Below are 25,382 nucleotides of genomic sequence, written 5' to 3' on the forward strand. Positions count from 1 at the left end.
AATCTTGGAATTAGAATGTGTTAAGCAAAATGAATATGTAAATTTAGAGAGTTGCATATTCTGAATTTCATCAGGGTTCATAAAGGGGAATAGGGCTGTAGTTTGAAAGTTTGTGAAAACTTTGGGGCACTTTTTGCTGAATGGTTTAACATGTATCAAACTGTTTTTATTTCAATATTCTCTGGTTTTGTGATTCAGCTTTGTTGCATTGCTTGTTGGATATTTTATATTAGCCTCTGGTGTTTTTTGTCAAATTTTGTAATCTGCCTTCAGTCTGAGAAAGGTGGTTGTGGGCATTTTTGCATGGTTTTTGGGGTGGGGTAAGGGAGGGTTCTGGCCCCGTACTGCTTTGGTTTATTCCGTTTGCCAATCTTTTTTTAAAAAATCCAGCCACTATCTCAACATAAGCGTGCACAAAAATAAAGGGTGTGTGTGTGTGCTCTGCTGGTGCCAACACCTTTTCTTGAAACTCCTGATTATTTATGGCATGCGTGGAAGAAAATAAACTGACCACAAATATGAAAATACAGAGGGAAGGGATATGTGCAGAAGAAACATGCCCAACCCAGTTCCAACGCATGAGAATTGACAGCCAAGAAAATCATGAGTGGAGAGAGTGTGAGGAAAAGCCCTATAAACACACACACTCTCTCAGTTTCATAGTCTCTTTGAACTGTTTGGGATAACTACATATGGTTGGATTCCAATATTACAAACAAAATGCCTTATAAACAAAACCATGAGATTTGTAAAATTTTGTTTTAATGTTTCCATCCTCTTTACTACAATAAGGTTTTAATACACAAGAGTCATATCTTATAAAATATATTGAGGAACAATCTAGGAAAAGTAGCCTCCAGTGTCCATGATATTTGGTGGAGGATAACAACTGGGGTTCCCAACTTTTTACAGCCTATTGGAATTCTGACACAGGGTCGTGGGTACAACCACAAAATGGCTGCTACAGGAGATGGAGCAAACCACAAAATGTCGGGAAGTAATGTTATACCTAACTCTAAAAGTAACTGTTCAACATTTAAGGCACAAACTCTGCTTCACAGTATGACTTTTAAAATGAACATACTGTTTTAAAGTGTTTTCTCACCTAAACACAGCTTCAGTTATGCAGTGAAGATCCTTATGTTATGGTGGCAGCTGCTGCCAAAGCAACATTTCAAAAAGATCTCTACAGCCAATCAGATATCAGAAGCCCTTCTGGGCAAAAGCCTCATCTGACCCCACTCACTTTCTAAAAACACTGGATGGGTGCCAGGATAGGTATCTGTGAATGCAATTGTGCCCATGGGTGCCACATTGGAGGCGCCAGGGCACACCCAGCCCCACTGGATTTCCATTGGTGATGTTTCTTCTCTGCGTCCTTTCCAATGTTCCAACTGAAACATTTGTACCAAAACTATACATTTAGAATTATGTAAATGTTTAATTTTTATTATGTTTACGCAGTTTATTATGCTCGATGCTTAGCTTGTCCTTTTGGACATATTTGTTATCCCAGATTCCCTTCTATAGGGATCGGGCGGGGGTAGAAATCTGAGCTCCTGAAGCTCTGTTATCATCACGTCTTTCTTCTTCAAATTAATTTCATCCTCTTTCTCTCGCTAGCTAACTTGATGGTGCCACGTGGCTGTTTTCTCAATTCTGCCTACACAAGTTGTGTTTTGAGGGCTTAGCCAGATTACTAAGTAACACTTCCTGGAACTTGCTATAAGCATTTGCTGGCCCCCACACAATCTTTGGTTTCCTGCTTAGGCTAGTCTGAAACCTATTAGGAGGTTTTACATGAGGACTCTTATGTTTAAAGAAAAACAAAGCAGTTTTTCTCTTTTCTTCAAAGTCAGGGTCGCAGTCCTGATTAAGAAAGATAGAGATGGTGAAGGTCTTTCTTTTCAACCTCCTTCACCAATATACCATCTGACTGCAGTATCTGAAAAGCAATTCCCTACTGAAGAAGACAGTTGTCTGGGCCTTTTCACTTGACCACTGGGCTCTTTTTGGCCACAAGAAAAGCTCTTGCAAATCTTGTGTGTTTTGTTTCCCACCACTATTTATTTATGCATATGTTACACCCTGCTGTTCTTGAGAGGGAACCCAAAACATCACTATATTGCTACTCTTCCACCATTTCATCCTCCCAAGAACAACAGTGTGAGATTCAGAGTGTCTGGCCCAAGGTCACCCAACAAGCTTTCATGGTCTCCAGCTCCTGACCTAGACCAACAATCTGAATCACTACACAGTGTTTTGACAAACAACCCCATACACAGGTTTCAGCAGCATGCTAACCACCGAATCCTGTGAATGACAGCATATGCTCACAGTCAAATAAGTATGTGTCGGGGAATTCAAACATGTGGGTGTTTTCCTTGCAGCAACTGTGAGTGGAGAAGTCTCATCAAACAGGCCAGAGCAAATTGCAGCTGAGGGCAACCTATGTTAGTTAACAGAACAGGAGCTGCATATGGCGAAGTGTGGCCCAACCCAAGGTTGCTGCACTGTCCTAAGGCTACTAAGTCTGTCGCTGGACTGAGCTGTGACATGGAATCTCTGGACTACATAGCCAGTCTCAATGTTCTCTAAAGTGTTCATATTTCTGTCTGCCTCTATGTCCAGTCTTTTACAAAAAAGTGAAAGCTGGTCTTCTCATTTAGTTTCTTCATTATATTTATTTTCTTCATTATATTTCCCTTTCGATTTGATAATGAGAATTCTTACTCCTTTTTAATTATCATGGAGCTTAGCAAGCATTCCCTAATTAACCTTAGAAGTTAACCCTAACCTTTAGACCATGCCTGTTTGGAAGGTGGTATGCATATGTACAGAAAGCAGGAGACAGAACATGCTTCCCATGCCATGTGTATCTTGGCTCACTCACTTAAATCGCTCAGAGATCTTTGCTCCAAAAGCAACTTAGTATAGTGGTCCTTCTCTGTTCTAGCAGTAGCAGAGTGTGGATTTGGATCTGAGGAAATGGTGATACATGGTAGACATCACTTTCATTCCTGTATGCCATATAAATTATATGATTCTGAGGAGTTTATGATAAAACACATAACAGAGTACCCTGCCTACCTTTCCTTCTTAGGCTGCAGTTCTACTGGTGCAATTTATTGGGTTGGATCCAGCAGTAATTTCCATTGATGGGCTACATGGTCTTTTTTTTTTTTGCTGTTGCTGTTGTTTTTTCCAAAATAACAGCACTTTATTTTTGAAACATGAACACAAAGTTGTGGTCTTTACTGCAATATTTTTGTAAGGAATACAGCCCATGTACATTAGGTCCCCAGGTGTAAGAAATGGCACATACTTTTGTGCTGCAAAGGTGCCATTTTGCTAACATTTTGTTCCTGCTGTATCAGTGTTTTTTCATGCTTTACTAACAGCAATTGTTACAATGCTAAAACTACCTATTGCTGCTTATCTACTTCTGTAATACAGTGTTTAGAAAGGCCTGGAGTATTATGGAATGCACATTCTAGCCTCTACTGCTCTTTTCTTTTGTTTTCCAGTAACTGCTGAATTGTACCATATGGAGGCTGCCTGTTGATTGCCTGAATAAACAGAATTCCTGTTAAAATAATCACCACTGTTAATACCTGTGGTTTGGAAAGGAACACTTAGTGTTTGTGAGTGTAACAGTTTCCATGTCAAATTTTTAATTCCTCGGACTACCCAGTTTTCATTTTAACAAATGATGTCACCAGTTTGTTTCATTACAGAGATATAAGGGAAGGTCATGGCAGCTTTTGTCTCAACTGCCTAGAAAGGAATGGAAAACTGAAAGATGGCTAGGGGGATATTACTGGTATGTTGACATATTGTGCTATAGAGCATACATAAAGGACAAAAAAAGCCCATGATAATCTTGCTCTTATCAGCCTACTATGCTGAGTCATTACAAAACATGTGTTGAAAGTAAACCTCTTTTTTTAAGGGCAGAAGAATGCACAGAAAATGTCTGTTGCTGAAAGCTCGTCTCTCCATTTGCAGCAGTGGCCAAGGCAACACAGAGCATCTTCAACATGTGGAAACAGAGAGGGGGGGGGGGGGCTCAATGTTTTTGCAAAGGGGGTGGGATGAGGGAACTCAAAGTTTCTTCTAGATGACTACCTGCTAAGAAAAAGCAGGCTTAGCAGTTCTACTCTGGAAACATTTATCCTAACTGTCCGAAACAATTTAAAAAACAGTCAAAAGCTAGAATCAATTACAGGGTGATAGAAAAGATTCAGTAATGGTAGAGAAGCAATTTCAGCCCCAATATTAGCTTTCGGCTGCCTAAAGAGTTCAGAATTAGCTGGTCTGCAGGAACAAATCCACGGTTGCCTGCAAGCTACTAGCCCCAAGAAACTGCCTCAGGCTTCCTCCAGCCTCAATAGGTATTTAGCATTCTGCCTAACCTCAAAGCAGGTAAAATATTAACAATGTGCCACAGGCTGGATGCATATTGCCTCAGGATACCAAGCATACAACTCTTTTTAAATGGCTGAGTCACCTCCCCTTTGCTTGCTGTTTTGTGCCTCCATCTGTATGCACCTGCAATCTTGTGTTTAAGGAAGGTGCAACTATTAATCATATGTGACAATCTGCATGCACTCAACACCTTTCCCTCCAAATTCTGCACTGAGAGTATTCCGGTCGCAGAATCAGGAATGAAGCAAATCTGCGCATATTCACCTCATGGGAAAAAATCACATAATTTGGACATATTGGTCTTTGGGTATGGAAGGAAAGTTGGAAATGGAGATTGGGTTTCTATGGTAGAGATGTTTTTAAAATTGCAAGCTGCGTCCAGTTGAGTTGTTTACTTCAAATCTGAACTCCAGGCAGGACTGAGCTGACACTTATACTGTGGGCTTCCAGTTCATAGATCATGTTCTTAACCACTGCTGCTTTTAGAGCTATTCCCTAGGCCTGAATGACATTCAAGTGTGCAGGGAACAATCCTTCTGCCCATGTTTCCTGTTGGTTAACAGACCTTGCAAAACCTTTCATCTGAAGTTGTCTTGCATACCAAGGACTTTAATCTTAAACTGAAAACTAAGAAATTAAGGACACACCAGATATATTCTACACCAGCACAGCAGTACAGACACCATGCTGAATAATAATTTTTTTAAAGCCATAGGTAGAAGAGGTGTACTCTGACCCCATTCACAGCTGCAGATCTTTGATTCAGTCTGTAAAACATGGTGGCCACTGACAGCTGTTCTGGCACCCATTAAGCAGGGGCAGTTGGGGCTTCTGATCAGACATAACTGGCTGTGCAGATTTTTAAAAATATCTTCGTTATAGAACTGAAGGAAAGCTGTGTGTATGCAATAAAATATTCTAAACAATATGTTAATTTTATAAAGAAATCTTTTAAACAAAACTTCTGCCTCAAATGTTGAAGAATTGCTATTTGAACTCTGCATAATGTAACCCCCTGGCATATAGTGGTTAGTACCATCTCCCACAGTAGCTAGTCTGTGATTATGCCCACCTCTCTGTGTCAGATTTTCAAAAGTGACGAGAGGCTCAAAAAAGTTGGGGACCCTGACATATCATTTGAAAATCACTTTGTGTTGCTACTGAAGCTAGGTGATTTTTAAAAAATAGGCAAGCAGATCTCCAATGACCAATCTGAAGCCTTGCTGGGCAAAAGTCCCACCAGCCTCCACTGTATTTCTGAAAACACTTGCTATGTACCAGGAAAGATGCTGCCAGGCTGCATGTTGGGGGTTGCCGCTTTAGGTAAACTTATTTCAACTCTCAAACCTACATGACTGTGATTTGTAGTATAAGATTACGAACATGTAATGAACAAAGTAAGGATCTGGCTGGTAAAGTGATCCTTACAGCTTAGAACATCCTCCTCCATGCATGGAAATGCTGGCTGACATAGGTTGATTCCGCACTGTACAAATATAATGAGTTGGCGAAGGGAAATTTCCCACTTTGGGGAAGAACTTTGCATGGGTCCCTTCCCAAAGCAGGATTGACCTGTGATATTTCCCTCAACCCGGATTTTTAAAAAATCATGATTGTTTTTCTTTTTGACAAATCCCAGGTTGAACCCACTTCCTTGGGAATGGCACGGGCACCAAACCACTTCATTTTTACCGCCCCACCTCCTGTTCTTTCGCTTTATGTTATGTCACTTTCGTTTCTGCTGAGCTGCCAATCAGCGTGATAGCCTGCCATTTCAGAAATGTCCCCCAAGCACGTTTTCTCCCCTTGGCAGTGACTGTGAGCACCTTTTCACCCAAATGGATACAGCAACAGATTCACAAAAAACGGGGCCATTGGGAGCAAAGGCCGCATTTCCTTTTTAGTTTTTGGGTGCTCAGAGCATATAGCTAGGCAGGCGCACACCTTTGGATGTGGATGGGCCATATTAATTTGCTCCCTTTTTGGACACATTTAATTATTTTGTATATCACAGTGCTAAAGGGAGGGGTTGCATGCTTCATGTTTACATGTGCCGTGGTTTCAAAGCCCTAATTTCCCCCCCATGTTGTAGAAATGGGAGCGGGAGGTCCTGTAGATTCTCCACCAATAGGAAGCATTCTCTTTGCAGAGGGTGGGAGCAGGTGGAAAGGGGACTGTGGTGATGAAACAGCCAATCAGAACACAGGGAAAATGGGATGTTTGCACCTGCACTTTGCATGGCAAAAAAGAAAAGTGGATTCATGCGAAGGGGCAGAAATGAAACAGATTGCTTCCTTTGCAGAAAACAGGTACCCACGCAAAAGACAAAAACGGAGTAAAATAGACCCGGATTCAAAAATAATGGATGTAACCTGTTATTATTATGCTGTGTGGAATTGGCCAGAGACATACGTAATATTCATTGGGCAAAAAGCACAAGAATCGAAAGCAGGTGCTTCATATATAGGCCTTATACATTTGGAAGCGTACTGCCCTTCTAAGATACTGAAACCATGTATGTGATGCTTTTGGAGCCCTGCAATGCGATGCCACCAATAAAGTGCAGTGGCATAATAAAGAAGGTGGTTAGTTTGGATGAAAAACCAAAGGTCTTGTGCAAGAAAGATATAGCCTTTGCCCCCTTCCCCCAATAGAGGCATTGATCAACAAAAACATAGTGCGGCTGGTGTTACATCTTTTATTAATTCATAAACAATTCACAGACAATGTTGGCCCCCCAAGGACGTTGGGAGGAAACTGCATTAGAAGGTCATCTTTCAGCATTTGTGGTTATATGCACCCAACTGTTTCTACACACACCTGATGCATTTGCTGTCTGATGAGTACAACGGAGTTGACTTTTCCCAATATATAGTGTTGTTTCAAAAAAGCAAGTCTGTCTTTGGGATTTTGGCTCTTCATAGTGGAATGAATTCCAGTCTCCAGGAAGGTATCCCAATGAAGTGTGCTTTCTTGATGGATGAACATTTCTCCCATCTCCCTTGATCCACTCATCAATTCCTTAACCAATTCAAGATATCCTACCTTATCCTTTTAAAAAATAATTGATTATAACCAGACTATAAACGTAGGACCACAGTGTTGCTAGAAAAGTAATTTCATCATTACTCCAGTGATATTTTTGCTTTATTCCTCTGCCTGATGCCTCCAATGTTCATCAAATTGTCTGATACCACCTCTGTGATAGTTTGCGGAGAAACAAACTACCTGGTAGGACAGGGCAAGCCCTTAAGCGCAGCAGCAAAATTCACCTGGGTGGAGCAATCAGGATCAAGGGCAGCCTTTAAAGGGAAGTGCAAAGAGTGTAGCAGCAGAAAGCAAGCCTGGGGAAAAGAAAAAATGCCTCTCTGGGCCAACATGTTCTGAGGCCAGGTAAGGAACAGAGGAGAAGAGAGTGAGGCTTAACTCAAAGAAGCAGGGGGAACAGGAAGGAGGCTTCTGGCAGAAGAATAGGGTATATTGCGGAATAGCAGCTCCTCTCTGTTAACAGTGTGATCCTGTGAAATGAACCACACCTTCAAGGGTCTGTATTGCTGAATACAGAAGCTGGCTTAAAAATACCGTGACTGGGCTCATGATTGAAAGATGCCATGGGTTCCAGGCATTGTGTTTCCTAGAGAGGGATGCACCCCTCCCCCCAATTGCTCATAACACATTTGCATGTCCCATATGCAGTGCACTGAAGGGCAGTTTTCCTATGAAGTATATAAAACTCAAAAGTATTTAGGAGGAGGTTTACAGGCAAACCTGGTCATATAAATGTCCTATTACCTACCTACTTGCAAAGATCCAAACCATTCTAAGTTGGATCTTAGACTGGTCTCTCAATAGATAATGTATTAAGCTTAAATTTAGGTGACTCTTAATCTCCACCTGCAATTCTGTGAATAAAAATAATATGAACAGACCCGCATCATACCATGACACCCACATGCTCAAAAGGACCACCTTCCCTACACAAGCCTGCTCACCAGCTGACAGGTTACCAGCAATTACTTCTCATCCTGGACTCCCGATAAGTGCAAATCTCAATGGCATGATCATCTGCCGTTTCCATGTAGCAGGAAGAAGGGTCAGGAAACAACTCTGGTTAGTGTATTGTCGAAGGCTGTTGGGGTGTAGTGTGGTTTCCGGGCTGTATGGCCATGTTGACTGATGCCAGCCACAGATGCAGGTGAAACTTCAGGAGAAAATGCTAGTAGAATACGGCCATACAGCCCGGAAACCACACAACACCCCAACCCTGGTTAGGTATGGCAAACTTTGCAAAGCTGTTCTTTCCCAATCAAATTTTTGGCACTTGATTTAATAACTTGTTTAAATTATTAAACCCCTCACCCCTGCCAAATAATTGTAATTTTCTGTATTTATTGTTCTGTTTCAATCTGTTAAAAAAACAACCCTGGATTAAAAATTCTTAAATAGTACATACTCTTGTATATATTAATAGCTACTTACTTTCGAGGGTCGTTGTGAAGAGAAGGTGATAAAGAACTTTGGACTTTTAAGAATGCAATGGAAATTATCATTAAGGTAAAGAATGCTTTTTCCTGAGGCAGGTCACACAAGCAGAAGGAAATAGACCACTTTAGGGGACTGCTGATAAGCCAAGGCTGGTGGGGAGGGAGGCTCTTCTGTTGTGTATGCACACAAAAGGGCCCCCTAACCTGGCTACAGCTTGAAAAGAAGGGTTGGAACAAGGAAGGTACACAAGAAAGAGAGATTAAAGCTACCCTTATCACTTCTGCAATCAATAAATGCACACCAGACAATTATGCAAACAAGTTTAATGCACCTTGAATATACAGGAAGGAGAAAAAGCTTAGTGATTCACAAAAATATTACAAAAAGTAGCTTTGTGCAGGTGAACACACCAGCACTGCAATAATGTAAGAATATACATTAGAAACTAATATAAAATATTTTAAAAACTTTTACTAGTTTAGGTTTCCATTCTTTTTGGTAGAAAAAAGGCATACTAACAAAGTACTGAAAATCTCACTGCAAGTAACGCAAGCCTTTTTCAGACCAGCTTCTGCAGAGTCCTTAATGTTTTCATAAAGGGACAACAGCATCCATCTATCTATCGACGAAAGACGCGACGACGACGACCATCGCTTACTACACACGCACGCACGCACGCACGCACGCACACACAGATGAACTACAAAAAGGTTCACCTCAACTGAGGCTTATCCAAGCAGCCTCAACAGTCAGAATTAAAAGCTGAGAAAATCTAAGGTTTTTCCCCTGCAACAGAACAACTCATTTCGTTGAAAGTTCTCTAGCACTATAGCCATCCAAAATACAGAAATGTAGTTAACAACCAACAAGAAAGCGCTATCCCTCACACACAAAAAGCAGTTCATAACTCCCCATCTGCTTTAACAGAGAGCTGGTTCTTATGGATACAAAACGGAACACTAGTGATATACTTTCCCGCTGTCCCCCAGAGTCCAGCAGAGGGGCTAGAGTCTAGACCATGAGTTTCACAATTCCGAGGTTCTTTTTCACAATGGCAGTTTGGTGCTGTTGAAATTGTAAACTGCTACTCCAAGAAACAAACAGGAAGAGCACAGAATCTTTTGAATTATCTCACATGTTTGATCACTTGGTTTCACTTTTCCTTATTTTAAAGGATATGCTACTTAAACCTGAGCCAGGCACACTTCTATATTTTCTTGAAATATGATATCCTATATTTTCTTGAAATACTGGCAATGGCCATCCTTGTTTACTGCAGAACCTTCACTATAATAACATACCTCATCATCCTTCCTTCCCTCAGTGACTTAGAACAGTGATGGATACAGACCTTTGCCATCCCCACTCCAGGGAAGGCAACAGTAGCCATGTTGATTTCCACCTTCACTAAGGGCAAAAAAATAATCAATAGGGAGAGCAGAAAGAAGAAAATGTTTACAAAACCAGATCAGCTGGCAAGCATATCCCAACACTTGAAATTAAAAAAAAATCCATTTTCTGAAATTAAAAGGCATTTGATGGTATTCCGCAAACTTACTCCACACACAGTTATTGATAATGATGTTATTTTGCTATCAGAGATTTCAGATTTCAGCAGAGACTCATCAAGCAGAGAGGTGGAAAAGGTTTTTTCAAAACACCTCTCCAACCTTATTATTAGCCAGCTGGCTGAAAATAGGAAAGATGCACCTTTATGACAGCCCTGGAATGATACTACACAGCTAATGCGCCACTTATTATGATTTCATGGTCCGTACGCAATTTGAGAAGCAAAAGAATCACATCTGAAATGAAGCAGCAGCAAAGTGCATAATGCCCATAGGTTAATTGCTGGAGAGACAGGTCAGCCTAAGGATCCTTTTAAAACCTGCGTCTGCTACAGGCTCATTTTCCTTTCGACATTTTGGATACCTGCCAAAGCAGGATTTGAAAGAGATAAAACAAGCAAAGGTGGGAAAGGAAACACCACAATAAGGCAGGATTATTAACAAACAAAACTATTATCACTTTCTCTTAAAATTGCAATGGTGGTAAATGGGAAAGAGCAAAGTTAAACATTAACACATTTTTGCCACAAGTTATTAAACATATTTCTGAAAATACATTTGCCCCCTGACCCTTACTTCCTGTGCTTTTACGCTTACAGAGCATGTATAAAGGAGTTTTTTTTAAAAAGCCATGTACAGCCTTCTTCCTGTTGTTGGAAGAAGAGAGTGGAAGAGGTGGAGCAATCCCTGCAGCACTCTTGGGCCTCACTGGCATCACTACAGATGTGATCCCTACGCTTTGATGTGGAAGGTAGAGGCCTTCTAATTCTAGGTCTGCAAAACAAAGTGTGTGTGTGGGCATGGGTGGTTGGGTGGGGGTTAACCCGAAAACATGCTGCAGAGGTTTGCCAAAAGTATACAGAACATCAACTCAGTGAACAGAGACTAGGTTTAAACTCACATATCGGAAGAAAATATCTGAGCGCGCAGAGGGCCACAAATAAGAACAGGAGTCGACAAATGACACAAGTTCCTGCTTCTGTTAGGAACGCACATGACTTGCTTGTTGGGCCTCTCTCACTATCTTTCTAGCATGTAGTCTACCTTTTCCATTGGTTTAAAATGCTATTTGTCTAATTATGCCACTAAACAATTCTGAGGTACTTGATTAAAAGATAAATCACCCAACCCTTCAGCCACTTGTTGGTGGGACTGCTGACAAAGAGAGCTTTATGATACCATGGACACCCAGCTTACCAGTGCTCTGACTAGTCCTTTCTGCTTCAAATTGGAAGAACTTATTTTCCCTAACTGAGAGCTGTTCTAGTTTTGATGTACATCTAAATTCTTCCTGAATTCCAGTGCCACAGTGGGATATAGAGGAATGTGCCCAGATCTCTTTGTATGGAATGACTTTGCTGGAGTCCAGATCTTGAGCACAGTCACACTTTGGTCCAAACACCAGCTGCTAGATTAAGCCTCTATTTACTAACATCTTGCACTTCTCCTCACCAGCATTCTCACACAAACTTTTACTGCTTCTTCAATTTATATTCTATTATTGTCTGCCTCAAACTAGATAGTAAACATTCTGCAACTGCCTTTTGTTACCAGTTACTTTAGAGGCTAGTTTTTTACTGTCCTGGCACATGACTGGTGCAACAGCTGCACTGAAAGTTAATAATTGTAGCAGCAACGTAGGAAGGGTGTTTACAGCTCCAGGTGCTGGAGGGATTAAGAAGCAGGTGCAAACCAACGAAGAGCGGATAGAGTTCTAGTTTCCTGTAAACCACTTCAGTGACTAGTAGGCGGAGAGCAAGAGTGCTAAGCAAACTCTTCCTTCCAACTCTTGGGAAAACGAATGGTCAGCACAACTATCTACAATGTCTAAGTGTTTGTGCATAAAAAAAAAACAGATATGCAGTCAATTGGAGAGACCCAGCTCATTTCCATTGAGTCTTCTGGGGAGTTAGCAAGAGCTCCCAGCAAAAACTGCCATAAACTGTTACTGATTAAACAAACATCCATCGGGGCACTTTACCTTTGATTTGCCAAGACATAATTTGTGGGTAGTTTCTGGCAGATATGAAATCTGAATGCTCTTTCTGCAAGTCATACCAAACAATCATTTTTCAAGTTTAAATAAAGAAACTGCAAGGTCAATTATTTTTTCTCACAAAATAATACTCATGCAGGACTAAACATTAAATATGTTATGGCAGAACATAACATTCTCAACTTTCTCAATACATCCACAAAAATTCTGTAATAAAGTTACAAAACATTAAATAGTATTCCATGTACTTCCCTTTGGAAGGAAAAGGAATTTGGCCTCAGATGTCACATATTTCATTCCTTGAACAGAAAACCTCTCAGGTCTCTACACCATCAACAGAAAGAGGTGATAGAAGGCTCAACCACACAGAGGCATGAATGCAAACATGTAGCTGTGCAAGGACTCACTGGAGTGATTATATCATCATAGAGCACAAGATTTCGAAGACTATCCTCAGACTTGCAAGTTCTGGTTGCACAGACTTTGCAAATAATTCTATGGGATTCACATGACTAAATGTTCCTCCCACACACAGGCAGGCAGGCAGTTGCCAGGGAGCAGAATTCTACCCCATGTTTCTTCATAAGTTTAGTATATCAAAATTGGGGTGGGTATGCAGCTGCATGCAGTTGTGTGAGAATTCAGTTTGAAGTGGCATAATCAAGAAGCAGGTTTACCTTAGCTGTTGTCTGTGAGAGCTAAGTCAAAGAGACCACTTTGACTTGGCTCTCACAAAAGAAAATATGCACAATATCTGGCAATAACATGCAAGTGACAGCATTACAAGTGAATGCTAAGGGTTTTTTAAAAAGGTATCTCTGTGAGATTCTATTATGGCACGCTGTCCTTCTTGAACACTACAACACTCCTGCTTGTATCAACACAGAATCTGGATTGGGCTCACTACACCACAACAGCCTCATCAGCTTCCAAAACCTAACAATCTAAATAAGTGATGTCCAGCCCTTCTTTCCATGTAACATCTATCAAACATACTAGAGTACCATCCCATCCCATTCCTTGCTTCACTTTAAATAAAAAATGAGGATTGTAGAATTTGCCAAGGGAACTTGTGGGCACAGCAATCCCTTCAGTTACATAATGCTCAAAGGCCATATATTAGCCTTTCTCTGCTCCAAAATTATCATCTGTCAACCACATGGTTCTTTACAGGAGAATGAATTCTAATGCTTTTTAACTCTGTTTTTTTAAAACCATCCTTGTTTTGGCCAATGCAACTCTTTTTCCAGAGTGTTTGCTTCAGAGTAGGACAACTAAACGCTTAGTTGGGAACAGGCCCACAGTTTTTAAAAGCAGAGTCAGCAAAGCTGCCATTTTGACTCATAGCTTTTGACCCGGAATGCCAGCACAGAATTTTTTCCTTCACTATTTCCCTCTCAGGACACCATTTCCACAGAAAACAAGATCAGCTTGCCATGAAAACAAACTATTTGGAATGATAGTCAATTTCCATTAAGTTTTCTTTCTTTTTTTAAAAAAATCACTCCAATTCCTTTTCCAAAATGAATCCCTTGCTTGGATCTATTCCTGTCCTCGCTGTCTTTTTGTCTGTTTGCAGGGTTAGGTTAAGGAATTAAGGAAGTGGTTCTTTCTTCTTTAGGAAGTTTAGTCCAGCTGCCTTTAGACACAATTGCAAGGTTTGTATTCTAGAAACAATGAAGTAGTGGTCCCCAAACTAGGCAATAGCTCTGTTTGTGTGTACATTTGAGGATAATCTGAACCATTAAAATAAAACATCTCTCTCCCCAAATATGTGAGTGAAAAAGGAAAAACTACAACTTCAGCATGAATGCATAATCCATGGAAAGCTTTCCATTGTCAAGGCTGATGATGTAAGGCAAAGCAATAGGAGTCCAGATATCTCTTAATTCATGGATAATTTCTTATGTTTCTGCAGCAAGACTGAAAAGCTTGGTGGAACTTTATCACAAATTTCAGGGAGGATGCATTATCAGAAGAACTGCCCTATACCAAGACTGCAAATCAATTCAAGAAGCCATCTACACATTATGTATGAAAGCCTTTGGGCTTTCTACCATGGTTCAGGAGTATTCAAGGTACCTCATAAAATTTCATTTTCACCTTATTGGTAAAGAGAACCTTTGGGGGGCCCTTTGTCCAAGGCCAACTGATAAAGGCTTAATGTTATGAATCTCTTCCACATGTACCTAAGAATAACCACTACTGAATACAGTTGAACATGTTTCCCAGGAAACATACAGTTTTGGACTGCTTGGCATTCTTCCCTAATAATGCTCCCAACATCTGAGCCATTAGTTGTTTTCTCCAGGCAAAGTCAACAAGTATGCTAATTTCAAGCAAGATGCTCACAGGTCTCAGTTCAGACTCTAAAATACCTTTAAGCACTCATTTACTTGGGTCCAGCTAGGAAACTACTTCTGTGATATCACAGCAGATTAACCAACATCATCAAGAGAAGTAGAACAAGCAGAGAAGCAGGAAGCAGCAGGACAGTCAAATCTACCAAGAGAAATGTTCAATGACTTTTAAAAACAGGAGAACATTTGGCACTTTTAAAAGAAGAACATTTCATGTCCTCCAATTTGGTCTAATGCAGAGGACAACGCTTTCTTCAGAATTCACATATAAGCACAGAATACAAGAACCTTTGTTTGCAGTAATGTGACAGATAACACCTCAGACATAACTACAGAGACCGTTTTCCGTAGTTGAAAGCATACCAAGTTCCACTGCAGTATTTTTTCAACTCAAATGCATGTGCGAAATGCAATATCGTTTACGAAGCAATAAGAATTCTCAGTGAATAAAGAATTCTGTTCAGGAGATTCCTGGATAAAAATGGATATTGAGTTGCGGAAAACACATCTACACCAGTGGACAGTGTGTTCGCACCTGAAAAATGTGTGGCTAAAGGTAGATGAGGCACAAAAACCCCGAGCTAAGGCAGCAGGGTGTTCTGGAGCCAGCTAAAAAATATCACTACTATTCATAGTTAAATACTTCTCTCCTCTTATATACTCATTTGTACGCAGGGTGTTCAGAGTTCAGCCGTGATGAAAAGGAGAATGCCATGTACCAGCACAGTTCAGTTCTGGCTGGACTCTGCTGTTGAGTAACTCCCCCTCGGCTAGCAGTGGTTATGGAGCAACATTCTCTTATTTGTAGGAAGAGCTTTCACTGCTTTAATTATCCCATGTGTCACTGGGCAGCATACAGTAAGCTGTTGCTTGTGGGTGTCAGTTATCTTTAATGGAGTGGGTTGTCAAAAACAGCATCAGGCAAGATGGAGACTTTCAGTTTCTTTTCAGGCCAACTATACTCCTTTGGAAGTTTGAACTAAAAGGCAAATGAAAGCAGTTAGTTGATCAACATTAGAATGATCTAGCACAGGGGTCTGCAACCTGCGGCACTCCAGATGTTCATGAACTACAATTCCCATCAGCCCCTGTCAGCATGGCCAGTTGGTCATGCTGGCATGGGCTGATGGGAATTGTAGTTCATGAACAGCTGGACAGCCGCAGGTTGCAGAGCCCTGATCTAGCACATACAAAGAAAACAGAAGAATGCTACTACGGATAGCTCCTCTATGTGGAAGCCAGGGTTTCAAATTAACATGCAAATAAGAAACCTTTTCCAGTGAATTCATTTGGGACAGAAGATTACATAACCAATTATTGTTCCTATTTCCAGCTTTCATCTGCCTATTCCTTGTCCTGCTTCACCTCCTCTCATGTCACCTAACCCCCCTAAATTCTTTTTGCTTGCGGCTAAAAGGAGAACCAAGTTTAGAGATACTTTTACCCACATCCTATGATGTATACAAGACTTAGTGCAATGAACTTCTTCTTTGGGAAGAACTGTGCTTCCTTGAGGTCAAGTTAGCTCAATTCTAAAATTATTAGGTCTACATACAAGAGCTCCACACATGGTTAAGACAGCAGAGTCAAGAGTTAGGAAATGAGCCAAGGAGGTGGTAGACCATTAGAAGAGAAATGTGTGAAAGCACTGTTGTAGGAGGACAGGGAAACAGCAGATGAATAAATTCTTGGCATTAAGTTTGCACTGAGACTGATATTGAACCGAGGTAAGAGCTGATTTTTCCAGGAAGGATGACTGAAGAACAGAGATAGGAACTAGCTTTAGGAGTAGTTGATACTTAAAAATTAACAAGACACCAGATCTGGGTAGGATACACACAAGATTTCCCAAAGTGAAACTGCTGACATTCCAACAAAAATATAACTGGAGGATTGGAAGATATCCAATGTATTGCAGATTAAAAAGGTTCTGTGGAAGAACACGAGACTTTAGACTTTTTAGTCTAACATCCTGAATAAACTGGTGGAAAGCATAATTAAAACTAGAATTATTTATCATATGAAATATTAAGACTTGAGCAGGAAGATTCAGCATGGCTTTTGCTCTAAACTTTGTTGGGAAGAGTGGAATAAAAACTGAAATAATACAATGAGTACCACCATTATTTGAGTTATTTGAGAGTTTCATCAAACATAATAGGTGATCATGTTCAACTACTTGGACTTCGTTAAAATAGGATGCAGAGAAGTAAACAGTTCTCACAATGGGTGACAATGACCAGTGGATTCTCCAGCATCCAGTCACCTTTCAGAAGGAGTTGTTGGAAGGATCACAGAAGAAAGGAGAGCTGAGCTGTCTCAGGAAAGAGCAGTGACAGCTCAGGTCTGTCTCAGGCAAAAGAGAAGGCAGAGTGAAGGTAGCTCTGCTTGGTAGTGTGGCAGAGTGGTTTTGCTCTATATCTGGGAGAGAAAAGAGGGCTCAATTGTTAGGCCTATCTCTGGGGATGAGCAGACCTTGTACAATTTAATCTGGCTGGGAAAACAGCAGTCTGGTGTAGTGGAATCCTGTACACGAGAAAGGATCCAACTAAGTGGCTAGTCAATAAAAGTCTGCTTGTGCCTGAAAACATTGTAGAAAAGTTGAACTACTCTCTGAAGGAATAACACATTTAAAATTTTGTGCCTCAGCCAGGTTCCTGCTTCATCTACATGAAGATGTATGCTGCTGGTTTGTTCCTTTAAAACCAACCTGTAAATAAATAAACCTTCTTTTGTTCATATTTTAATCCATTTACAGTGATCTCAACAATCTTGTGCACTGCAAAATTTACTTCACAGCAGCAAACTCAACACCCCCACACACTCTATCTGTAGAACACTTAGATACTGAGGGGAAGGTTTGTAGTTCAAAACGAACCTAGAGCCCAAAAATCTTAAGAAGGCTGTGTGCATCCTCTCAGTAGGAAAAAAACTTGTCACACAGACTTACTTCCTCTGGAGAATTCAGATCTTCTAGGTCTTCTAGCATTCTTTCCACAAATTCTTCAGTCAGCAGGATCTGCAAAAGAGAGACAGTAGCTTTATTCTTTTACAATCCAAGCTTTACCTAATTGCTAAGCAACAGACTCCTTCCTGGTGCACAGAGAAGAGACTGTACTGTGTTTTTCATGAAGCAATTCACAAAGGCCTTGGAAGTTGATTTGCTTCCTTCTCTAGTTCTGTCAAAATACTACAATTATAAGTGAATCTAGTGCATCATTACTTATCTTCCTAGGTCAAAAATTAAAGACTGTGATTCAAAGGGAAGAGAAGGCAGGCAATAAAAGAAAGAAGACACTTGATTCTTTGAAAGCAGACAAGAGAAAAGGGCGTCACTGTCATTAGCTTATAAATATTTCTTCTGCCAAATAGTTTGAACAACTTAACCTTCTTGGAACTTTGTTAACTCTACTGCATAAAGGTGCACCTAGATTTGTCTGAAGTTTAAACCAGGCTTCTGATTTGATTAGGATGAGATGGATTAAATACACAGGGGCAATTAGGCATAGCAACACAAGTGCTAAACATATTGTTATTGCCAGGAATTCCTATGACATGGCTTTTAATTCAACTATTATCAACCATACCATTCGATGTTGATAATATGCCCTAAATTCAGAAATTACTCATTGTTGATTTTCAGAGGTTCTCCCTCAGGAACCCTCATCACATGAAACTAGATGGGCTATAACACAAAAAAGGTCCTTGTTGATCATGGCACCAAAACTCTGAAACTCCTCCCCAAGGAGATCCGTCTGTCTGTCCTTCCACCAGTGGTTGAACAACTGGTTTTGTTTGGCATTCCCTCACTAACACTTCTTAGCCTCCTCTGTGTTTGTGCATCTACATGTTTATTTGTGTTACTTAACTGTGTTTAAATACTTGGGCCCTTTCCGCACAGACAAATGTTCCTGCATTTACGCCATGGAAACGGCAAAAGGGACGCTTCATTACCAAAGCGAAAAGCGTTCGCGACGCCAAGAGCGTAGCTAAAGATAAAGCGCGAGCCACGCCGGCCGTCGCTGAAACGGCATCAACTGGCGTGAAGCCATGGTATTCAAAAGTCGCTCAGGAACAGAGGATTTTCCAAATACGGCGCTCCGAGGCCGCAGTCGTGCGAACTGCCGCCATGGAGTCGGTGCCAAAAATGGCGACTGCCGAACACCAGCCCACACTGGTGGCAGCCATGTTGGGGAGGGAGAACCATTTTGGCGGCCATGGTGGTGAGGTCAGCAGCGGCAGTTTCAAAGCACTCCGCTTCGAGGCCGCCTGTGTGGCGTTTAAGAGTCACGCACACATGCAGATGTGCAACCGTGTGCCTTTGATCACTGCCTGCTCAAGCACCTCTCCCAGATCCATATCGCTTATACAGATGGCAGCTGCCCTGCACTGTCTCTGGTGGCACTGGCCAAACAAACAGGGACAGACAATAGATGGGAGGAAAGCCGATGACAGATAGGGGGGCGGACAAGGCATCAGGGCAGGCGCCTCGGCCAATCGCACTGCTGAACGCCCGTGACGTATAGCCGACGCAGTTTCGCCAGTGCGCAGCAAGACACCGCTTCTGCAGTGCTTCCGTGCGAACCCCTGCAGTTCCGTTTGCTCACGCAGCTTCGCCTGGCCGTGCAAACGCTCCACTGGGGATGCGCTGCTATTACTGACGGCTTCACAACAATCTTTTTGTATGTGCAGAAACAGCCTTTGTTTTTTGTATTTTCAATGCTGGTTTAAGGTTTGAAATGTACACTGCCTTGGGATCCTGAGTCGGGTAGAAAATTGACATAGAAATCTTTCAAATAAATAAAAACTGTCTCTGCACATAACACCATAATTCACATACAACTGTTGTGGATAATAAAGGTGACATGTACAGCAAAAGAACATTACAGGCTATCTTAGCTCTTTTGAATTTAAAAACAGAAATTGAATTTTTTCAATTTGAGCTAAGCACTGCTTTTTGTGAATATTTTCATATCAACAGGATATGTAGACAGGACACAGAAGGTGATATATTCCCTTAAGAAAAAAATATCCGTAATAAAATAGTAGGAAACACGTTTAACATATAGGGGTCAAATTAACTTGTTTTGCAGAAATTCAAAAGCCACATCCAAGAAAAGCATTCTCCCAGGAAATCTTTCAGCAGCAACTAAGGCAGTAAATAGGCTCTGCAGTATCAGATGGCACTTGCTATGAGGGTTTTGAAATGCCACATTTCCATAGTTCTGGTAGCATAGTGCAAATATTTCCCACCCCTCCAGCCTGCTGTAACTGGTTTCTCATGCTGGGACATAGTTCTGCCTTTTATGAAGACTGTTTGCAGAACACAAGCACACAGCAGCTTAAAAGTGTGCTCCACCTTTAGCAAGTCAAGAAACAAATGTCCATGCTAGGATTTTCATTTGGGGAACGACCTCAACAAAGTAGTTTCAGCTATGTGAATTTCCAAGTTTGTTATATGTATTGCAAATAAAAGAAGTAACAAACGTGAAAAAGAAGAACAGGTAAATTAAGAGTCCCTGAAATTTGGCCAAAACAAGTGACCAGATTTTGAAAAAAAATATTTGGAGTTTCTTCAAATTACTCTATAAAAACTTTTGCATATAGCAACCTCTCTCCTCAGCATTCACATTAATTTTGATTAAAAGTGGAAGGTCTTACATTGTTCTGGGTTTAGTTAGCTTTCTTTTGTAATTTGTGACCCTAATCCTTCCTGAATATACAGTGATAAGAAAAGGCTCTTCTCAAAGTTTAGCCAGATGTATCCATGGTTGCCATACCCTTCCTGCCACCATTTTGTGGCCCCAAGCTCTGGTCCAGGCTCACTAGTCTTTCCCTCTTAAAAAGATGTGATCATAACTCTCTCTCCTTATTTGGAAAGACTTTTGCTTTAAAAACTCCTCTTTAACCCTTCACCACCTTAATCCTTCTCCCCTTTCTTTGGACCCTTTCTTTGGACACAATTCAGAGCTTTCAACTTTGTGCGCTCAGATCATCAGATTCCTGCATGCTCATAAACCCACACTGCCAAGCAGACAGGCGATTATCTCTCTCCACCACCCTCCTTGCTGTTTTTTCCTTTCTCTCCTCTTAAACTCTCTGTTCTCTGAGACATATGCTATGGAGTGTGGATAAATATATACTGTGAGAGTACTGGAACTAGGTACAGGTACCATGTTTCTCCAAAAATAAGACAGTGTCTTATATTAATTTTTGCTCCCAAAGATGTGCTATGTCTTATTTTCAGGGATGTCTTATTTTTCCGCTCCACAGCTGCATGCTCTGGTGTTCTGTTCGACGGGCATGCTTCCAAACAAAAACTTTGCTACGTTTTACTTTCGGGGGATGTTTTATATTTAGTACTTCAGCAAAACCTCTACTACGTCTTATTCTCAGGGGATGTCTTATTTTTGGAGAAACAGGGTATGTGTGGGTTTCTTGGTATTTTGACTGCAACGTATATCTTTGACTGCATGCTTGTATGTTAGCTTCTCTCTATAAACTTTCTCTGATTAATCTGATAAATTCCTGTTTCTATTTCCATTTCTATCTTGTACTAAGAGCCTGCTACTCTGTCAAGATTCTTTAAAAATGTGTGGTGAGCTAAGTACAGGGTCTGGGTATATTTGCTGGCCATGTGTTAAAATTTGGTGCACATTAGACATGGATGCTGTGAATGCAACGTAAATGGGGATGGATTGGAAATCTTCACTGTTAATGTGGGTACCCTAAACAAACGGTAAACAGTAAAAGAGTGTCCATTGATGGCATACCAAGCACCTATGTTGGGTTGCCAATCAAATTACAGTCTGCCTAAATGAACACCAGCCTGCATTTAACAACTACGCTAACAATAATTTAATTAAACCATGGTACCATATGATGCCTGAACTTGGCCTCCATTCTGATTAACTGTACTAGCCATATTAAAACCTTAAACTCAGACCACAGCTTTTGTTCCAAAAATCTTGTGGAACTCCAAGGAGTAGCATTAAAGTTATTCTTGGAGACCACAAACAAAGAGGAAGTATGATAGTTGCCACTCTGATTCTCAATCTGAAGACTCAGCCCGATGTACTAAGACATAAACACTCAACAAAACAGGAACCATTTTAAAAGTAGAACTTTGTTGTTGTTTTTAAGAAAGATTTTCAGCATGCAAAAGCATACATTTTGAAGGGTTTTTTGGGGGTGGTGGTGTTCCTAAAGTACAAACGTCCACATGCAGTTCTGTAACATGGAATCAAAAGAAAAAGAACTCTTCTAAATTAACCCTGTCTGCCAAAGAAACCAAACACACACATACCCTTTTCAGTGAATAAACAAATAGGAAAATAGAAACAAAACCCCCTTAAAAGCTATGACATATATGCTTTTCATTCTTCCTGGAATTCCTGAATTTCCAGATTACAGATTATGCAGGGTTTGAAAGCACCCCCCCCCCCAATTCACAGACTCCAAAAATAAATTGGGGGGGGGGGGGATAAACACACCAAAAATGGTGATTCCTGTTAGATCGCTCACTAAATCTCCCGTAAACATGGCCCCGATCTGAATAGAAGTCTGATGGGGAAGAATCAATATGTAGTTGTGAAAACTACCCTAATCTGATTTTGTGATTATAATTATTTTAAACAATCTTTTCCTGTAAAGGGAAGTCTTCTAATTCTCATTGACACAAGTCCTTACAGGAGCCAACTAGTCTGCAACAGGAAGCCATAATTTTACTGATATTTCCAATAAGAGTAACGTCTCTATCAGAAGGAATCTGACCTCTCACACTTTTCCAGCTCAAGTTGAGAGTCACTGGAGTCAAGCAAAGAGTTTGTCTTGGATCCAAATGAACTTTACTTTCATCTGTGCCATGAATGTGTTGTGTGCTTTGGGGCTTGCCCTCAATCCCTACCCCCACCTGTAAAATGGAAAGAATAGTGACCTAACTGATAAGTTTGTTCTGAAGAGAAATACAGTGAAGAGTGCAAGGCATTCCACATTAGAACGGCTTGTATAATTGGTAATGTGACATTTTCCGAACTTTAAAATCTAGTTTTAGAACTAACTACTCAACCACTGATTCCCCTGATCCAACAAGATTAACTTGAGGAAGTATGCAAAAGGGACTGATTCCCTGACCTACAGGTGATGAACATTTAAAACAGGTAATAGTACATGAGGAAATAAGAGGCTATAAAAGATTTTTTGAGCTTACAGAGAAGGCGTGTTTTGGGAGCATTTGCTGAGCTACATGAACAGTGGGTAGGAATATGAATCAAGCCTTCATTGATCCTATGCATGACAACATTCTTGTTTATAATGCAGCTTTGTCATCCTTTACAAGGACAGATAACATAAATGTTGAAGTGTCCTCTCTAAACGGATTTAAAAGGAAGTGATGGTATGACTGGCATGTCTAACTTATTATCTCTGTTTCATCTCTGGGAGTCACGGTTGATTATTTCAAGGGCACTGGAGTTTTCAAGGGATGAAGCAAAGTGTTCCCTATGATGACATTCTATGGGCGACCACAAAAATTTGTAAATAGAAAGACCTAACAGGACAGTAAATTCTTTCTGATGACGAAGTACATTCAGCTGTGAATACTTCACTCTTTTTCCTGGATGGATTCATGGACAAGTTGAGACAGATTACTATTCACTCTGGTAATGTCTCATTGGTGCCCCACTTCCAGCTTTTTCTCTCTTTAAAAAGATATTCACTATTTCTGCACTAGTTCTTTTGATGTCAGAGGGGACTCTGGAAAAAGACTTTGCATCTTTCCCTCCAAAGATCTACTAGAAAGAGAAGCACAGGACCATCCGATTCTTGACAGCCAATTGCAGGGAACGTGTTCTTGAGCAGATCCACTGAAGGACAAGAGCTTCAGCTTGCTACGCGAACTACCAACAGATAAAGACACTTGAATAATTGTGACTAACTATGGGGAAATGAAGGCTATAAACATTTTAATAAATCCATTTTAAAAATAGTTACTAAAACACCAGGTGAATATTCTACAGCTCCTGGGAAAAAACCCCTGAAGGATTGAAAAATGCTACTGAATACAGAGGAATGTATTTAGAAAATTTTAAAATTATTATATTAACAATTTATCAGAAACAAAGAAGATATCCCTGTAGCAGAATTCTCAGGACCAGTAATAGGTATCCAGTAGAAACAGTAAACTTAACTTTTTTCTTAAGTAAACTTAAGAAAAATAATTGTGGTCATTATCTTGGTCACAGTTATACATCACTTGGTAACATTCAGACTGATTTACTATAACTTTCTAATGAGGGGCTTCCTTTAAAGGACATTGGTTCAAAATGTGGTTGAAAACTCAAAGTTTACCATGAAAACCCCAATGTCAATTTTAGCACAGTTACTAACACTTTGACCGTACAACCCTAAATGGCCCAGGGACAGGGTACCATGGGGACTATCTTGTGAGACCAGCGAGTGTTCAGCTTTACACACCTGCGTTATCAGGCATAAGGTTGGCAAGGTCAGGGCCCCTTAGACCATGGCATTTCTTCCTCTAGGAGGGATGTCAGACCCTCTATCTCTTGGCCATCTAGAAAACGTAAAACATATTCTGAAGGATGCCTTGTGTGTTGGCTTTTTGCTTGATGTCCCTGCTGCAATTTTACACTTACCACTGTACGATTACTCATATTTGCTTTTTACTGCTACTATTTCACTGTGAAGGTTTCAACTGATACTATTTTAGACAATTCATGCATTTTAACTTGCCACAATTTAGACTTTTATGCTGTAAGGTGTTTTGAGTACCATTTTAATGGTAGAAAGAAGATACATAACATTTCCTAAACATACAAGCACACGAAGCTGCCTTATACAGAATCTGACCCCTGGTCTATCAAGGTCAGTACTGTTTACTCTGATTGACAAGAGCTCTCCGGGGCGCAGACAGAGGTCTTTTATATCACCTACAACTTGATTCTTTTAACTGGAGATGCCAAGATTTTTCTGAATACAAAGCAGATGCTCTACCACTGAACCATGGCCTCTACCTTTTTAAAAATAAACAAAACAAAACACAAGGTTTCTTCCCACACAGAGATAAAACTGAGCTCAGTGGAACAGCTTCAAAACCTGTACACTCATTGCAAAACGAACACCCAGGTCACACTTAAAAAATAGCAACCTACTCCTTCGTTCTATAGACTATGCTATTTATGTGTACTTTGATCAACATAATGCAGGCATATGACAAATGCGTGCCTGCAAACGCCTGAACTGAATATATACCTAGGTGGTCATGAGATGTGTCATTCTCTGTGTTAGCAAATGTACATGCAAAGACATGGGAATTACTGGGGAACATCTTCCCAGTGACACAACATCTCAGCTGTTCATGCCTCCTTCCTGTCTGCTTGCCAGAGATGCCAGAGATGTGAGCTGACAGGCAACAGTCAAAAGCAGCCATTGAGCAAGATGGCCCCTGGAGTTAGAATCAGTCCAGGATGTGATTTCATGAATTTTTGATTTATCTAATAACTGTATATTGCTTGTTTCAATTGTTAT

The 25,382-nt window shown here is 40.6% G+C and overlaps 1 protein-coding gene across 2 annotated transcripts in view; it reads right to left on the minus strand.

Annotated features, from left to right (window-relative positions):
• Positions 1–10,416: 10,416 nt before the first annotated feature.
• The window catches only part of SUFU (SUFU negative regulator of hedgehog signaling), an 85,493-nt gene continuing 70,527 nt past the window's right edge, over positions 10,417–25,382 (minus strand). For both annotated transcript variants that reach the window (XM_048505521.1, XM_048505520.1), the window contains exons 11-12: positions 17,788–17,856; positions 10,417–15,816 (exon numbers count right to left, since the gene is read on the minus strand). In XM_048505521.1, the coding sequence (XP_048361478.1) occupies positions 15,727–15,816; positions 17,788–17,856 (159 nt within the window). In that variant the 3' untranslated portion in view covers positions 10,417–15,726. The remainder of the gene's footprint in view (positions 15,817–17,787; positions 17,857–25,382) is intronic.

Source organism: Sphaerodactylus townsendi, linkage group LG08, assembly GCF_021028975.2.
Source record: "Sphaerodactylus townsendi isolate TG3544 linkage group LG08, MPM_Stown_v2.3, whole genome shotgun sequence".
Lineage (NCBI taxonomy): Eukaryota > Metazoa > Chordata > Lepidosauria > Squamata > Sphaerodactylidae > Sphaerodactylus > Sphaerodactylus townsendi.